At 40.9% G+C, this 4,730-nt stretch overlaps 1 protein-coding gene across 1 annotated transcript; it reads right to left on the reverse strand.

Annotated features, from left to right (window-relative positions):
- Window positions 1–278: 278 nt before the first annotated feature.
- On the reverse strand, window positions 279–3,706 carry LOC108125428 (gamma-butyrobetaine dioxygenase). The gene is made up of 2 exons (XM_043213093.2): window positions 2,513–3,706; window positions 279–616 (listed from the first exon to the last, which is right to left on the reverse strand). The coding sequence occupies exons 1-2, from the start codon at window positions 3,412–3,414 to the stop codon at window positions 301–303; spliced, it is 1,218 nt and encodes a 405-aa protein (XP_043069028.1). The 5' UTR covers window positions 3,415–3,706; the 3' UTR covers window positions 279–300.
- Window positions 3,707–4,730: the final 1,024 nt, after the last annotated feature.

Below are 4,730 nucleotides of genomic sequence, written 5' to 3' on the forward strand. Positions count from 1 at the left end.
TCCTCTGTCATAAACCACCAATCGCCGCCTTAAATCCACCCTGATATTCCAGCTTGGTGACTTTTTTTGCGCCTGGATCATCGTGATTTTTTACAACTTTTATGCGCTTCAGTTGGTTTATCTGCCGAAATTTGCGCCTCCAGCTATAAAGGATTAGGCGAAGGAGTAGCATATGTGCCGGGGTAATCCAGTGGGTGGTAGGTGGATTTGGGTGCTGGTGAGTGGTGTATGTAAGACCATTATTTAAATGCTTAGCCCCCATCAAATGACTTGGAAAATACGCTTTCTCGTGTAGGGGTTTTATTGGTTTCTTCGTTTTTTTAGGACCCGCAGCCGCGAGTAGATAATGTCCCAGTCCAGATAGGCTCCCACAATGTACCTCGAGTTTTGCTCAGTGTCGTCGTAGCCGGTCCGACCGTGGAGCAGGCGGATGTTGTTGAAGGTCAGCACTTCGCCCGGCCGGGTTTTAAAAGCGTAGGCCTCCGACCGGGACAGTTGCACGAACTTGGCGTACGACTCGTACCAGGGTTGCACCTCCTCAAACGGCACGTTGAAGTGACTGTCCCGCTGGGGCACGCTGTGGTTCACTCGCGTGTACTGCCCCTGGGCGTCCAGACTACGAGGATACAAGGCATATGATTTATTTTTTTTTGATGTGCTTTGATGAATTAAGAATAGAGGATTAGTCTGAATACTCTTCTATTACTATTATAAACTAACTTTTTTAAAAAGCTTAATTCATTCTTTAAATGGCTAGCAGTGCTTCGAGTATTGGGTGGACATATTTGCTCTTCGGGGATTAAAATTATTAACTCTTTGGTCAAGCAACCACAAATTTTGGTAATCGGTATTTCATATTTTTATATAATTGGAACAAAATAGTACATTATTATTATAAACTGTAAAGTTAAAATCAAAAAGTGAATACTCCGCCTTGGAAGTTAAGTTTTATAGTGCTTCATTAAATTTTTTTATCTTTTATCCTATCAAATCATGTGATAGGATACATGTCAATATTTGAATACGTTTTTCTCGAAATATAGATTTTGAAATCGGCACTCAGTGTCATTTTACTGAATAATAAATAAAAAAAAATACTTTAAATATTTATTATCCCTATTTAAAAATATTGATAGCAACCCATATTATGATAAATTTTGACAATTTAAATTAATATTTACAAGCCTCGAAAAAAAACTTAAAACCAAAACTATCAACTCAAGATAATAGAATGGATAACACTGTCGCACTAGTGATTTGGAACTTTTGAAGTGACCTAGTATAACCTAGTAGAATATAGTATAAATCCGTGTTTGAAATGTTTGTAACACCCTCGAAATCTTGATTTATTTAGAAAAAACGATTTTTGGGACTATTTTGCTTTTTAAAAGTCCCAAACGCGTAATTTTAAGGCGAAAAGTTTAAATGTTCCTGCAATTTTTGTTTCGCATTGTGTAATTGAACTATAACAAGAGAGGAAAGCTAGCTTCGGGCGGAGCCAAAGTAATATAATAATATAACCAAATTATTATAGTACAAAATCTTCAAAAAAAAGCCTCAAACTTCTATCTCCAAAAATAAAAAAATTGGTAGTTTCACCAAATACCATTTCCGATCGTTAAGTTATAGGGCAGCTATAAGATTTAGTTGGCCGATCGTTATAAAATTTGGTAGGTTGGATCAACTGACCAAAAATATAATCTGTACGAAGTTCCAACTTTCTATTTTTAAAAACACGACATGTTATTCATTTCCGATCCTTCAGTTATATGGCAGCTATCGACCGACTATATCGATCCTTATGAAATTTGGTGGGTGGGTGAAATTTTGTATTATTTTGTAGCATTCATACCAAATCCGAACTCTTTTACTCTAAAACAAGAAAGGAAAGCTAACTTCGGGCGGAGCCGAAGTTTATATACCCTTGCAGTTAAAACCGGATATATATCGCAAACATCGGATATAGTTGGCCGATCCTTATGATTACATCATAATAAAACCAATTAACTAAAAAAAAAAATCTAAAAAAAAGTCCCAACCTTCTATCTTCAAAAATACGAAAATTGATATTTCTACCAAATACCATTTCCGATCTTTCAGTTATATGGCAGCTATAGGATATAGTCGGCCGATCCTATTGAAATTTCGTAGGTCGGATTAACTAACCAAAAATATAATCTGTACCAAATTCCAGCTTTCTATCTTCAAAAACACGAAAGTTGGGTCATTTCCGATCGTTCAGTTATATGGCAGCTATAGGATATAGTCGGCCGATCCGGGCCGTTCCGACTTATATACTGCGTGCAAAGGAAAGAAGGGTGTGTGCAAAGTTTCAAGTCGATAGCCTTAAAACTGAGAGACTATTTTGCGTAGAAACTGACAGACGGAAAGACAGACAGACAGCACTTTTTTGACCAAAATTGACTCTGAAAGGGTACAAAAAAAGCTTGCGTGAAAATGAAAATATTTCCAATCAATTCTCTACTTTGTAATCTTTGTAAGGAACACTTACCAAATGACCGGCGCCCGCCAGATGTTGTGAAACTCGCGCCCGTCCTCGCTGCCAATGTCGTTCCAGTCGACCACTATCCGGCAGAGTCGCTCGTAATCCTCGGTATGCTCCCGGCGGAGTCGATCGGCTACGTAAAACGCGTCAACCAAGAGGTTGCTGCCTCCCGGGGACTCCGTCTGGACGAGGCAGTGCAGTATGTTGACACTTGGCTTGTACTCGTAGTAGGGCAGGTCGGTGTGCAGAGGCAGGGGTAGTGAGAGGTAGGCGAAGTTCTGTGCGCCCGGCTTGGCCTGAACCACGAACTCCTCGCCGTAAGTGGTGCGCCGGATGAAGCCGACCCGCTCGGCTAGTCGTCGCACCACCCCCTCGTCCTGGGGGGCGCCCCGTATTAGGGCCACTCCGTAGACGGCCAGAGCCTGAAGCCACTGCTCCAACACCTGGTCGTCATCCATCACCTGGCCGTAGTCGAAGTGCTGGGAAATTGTTTTGAACTGCGACCCCGCCCAGAGCCGGGTTGGCGGGCGGTAGAGGTCGGCAAGATACTCCTCCTGGTGCTCCTCCCGAAAGCTCCTCTCCTTAAGCCACTTTATAGGGAAGCGGCTCTCGTGGCGATCGCTCCAGTTCACGATTGCCTCCTGGGCCTTCTCATCCGTCCGAACTTTGAGAGGGTGAACTCGGGTGTCGAACTTGTCCCAATCTAACTTCCTTGACTGGGAGCTGACGTGGAAGCAATCCTCACAAAGACAGTTGTCCCTCAGCCAGACGCCTGGAAAGATCAGCGGCTGGGAGTCCGTCTGCTCCTGGACTTCTATGTTTGTTTTTCCCACGATCCGGGTACTAATGGGGCGGAAAAAGCGTGGGGCATAGCCAACCAGGGAACGGCCCAATCTCTGCACCCACATCTTGCGATCTTTCCGTTCTATTCCTCTCGAGCGACAGAAGCGCAATGAGGCGCCGGACCAACACGCTGAATTGAATCGAAATCTGGAACAGGTCTTTGGACTTTGTCTGCCAGCTCACTTCATTCGGAAATTTATGGCAAGGTCAGGGGCGGGAGCCAGAGGGGAGTTTAGGGTTACAAGATCTTGAGTATTTCCTTATCTTTAAAATAAAATCTCCTATACTTAGCAACTTAACAATAATCACCCAAATATAGACACGAAACGCTCAAGCTCCCTTGGCGCAACCTACACCTACGCCCCTGCTGGAAAGCATCGTCTTATCAGCTAGCCGGTCCCGTTAGACTGTCGGAGCTCTATTTTACAAAATTTGATTTCTAGTTGAAAAAAGAATTCAGAAAAAAAAAAACAGAATCAGAATACTTTGCATACCAAATAAACGGCTTTTGTTGGCTTTTGCCATTTGTTAGTTAACAAACTCGCCTTAAAGTGAGATAGCCAAGCGTGACGAACGAAACTTCATGAACAAGAAGTCAAATAATGGAACTTTTATAATGTTTTTAGTAAAATAAATTAATAAATAAAAGAACGTTAGTCAATGGGAAAGATGAATGAATAGAACCCTTTTTAATTGGTAAAATTATATTAATCGTCTTATTATAGTTATATAAAATTATTATTTATAGTGTAAATCAAACATATTTTAGTATAAACAAGAAAGGAAAGCTAATTTCGAACGGAGCCGAAGATGATATACCCTTGCAGGTAAATACGGATGTATATCGAAAAAATCGGATATAGTCGACCGATCATTATGAGAATTCCATAATATACCCAATTTATTACAATACAAAATCTAAAAAAAGTCCCAAACTTAAAACTTGAAAAAAACAAAAGGTTGTATTTTTACCAAATACCATTTCCGATCGTTCAGTTATTTGGCAGCTATAGGATATAATCGTCCAAATCTTATGAAATTTGGTGGGTTGCATTATTTTGTTTGTGCCAAAAATGACACTCATGCAAAATCCGAACTCTCTAACTCTAAAAACACCAAAGTTAAACCATTTCCGATCAATCAGTTATATGGCAGCTATAGGATCCGACTTATATATATACTGCGTGCAAAGGAAAGAAGGGTGTGTGCAAAGTTTCAAGTCGATAGCTTTAAAGCTTAGATACAAGTTCGCGTAAAAACAGACAGACAGACAGACGGACATGCTCATATCAACTCAGGAGGTGATTCTGATCCAGATTATACATATATATTCTATAGGGTCGGAGATGTCTCCTTCACTGCGTTGCACACTTTTGACCAA

The sequence above is a fragment of the Drosophila bipectinata genome, chromosome XR, assembly GCF_030179905.1.
Source record: "Drosophila bipectinata strain 14024-0381.07 chromosome XR, DbipHiC1v2, whole genome shotgun sequence".
Taxonomy (NCBI): domain Eukaryota; kingdom Metazoa; phylum Arthropoda; class Insecta; order Diptera; family Drosophilidae; genus Drosophila; species Drosophila bipectinata.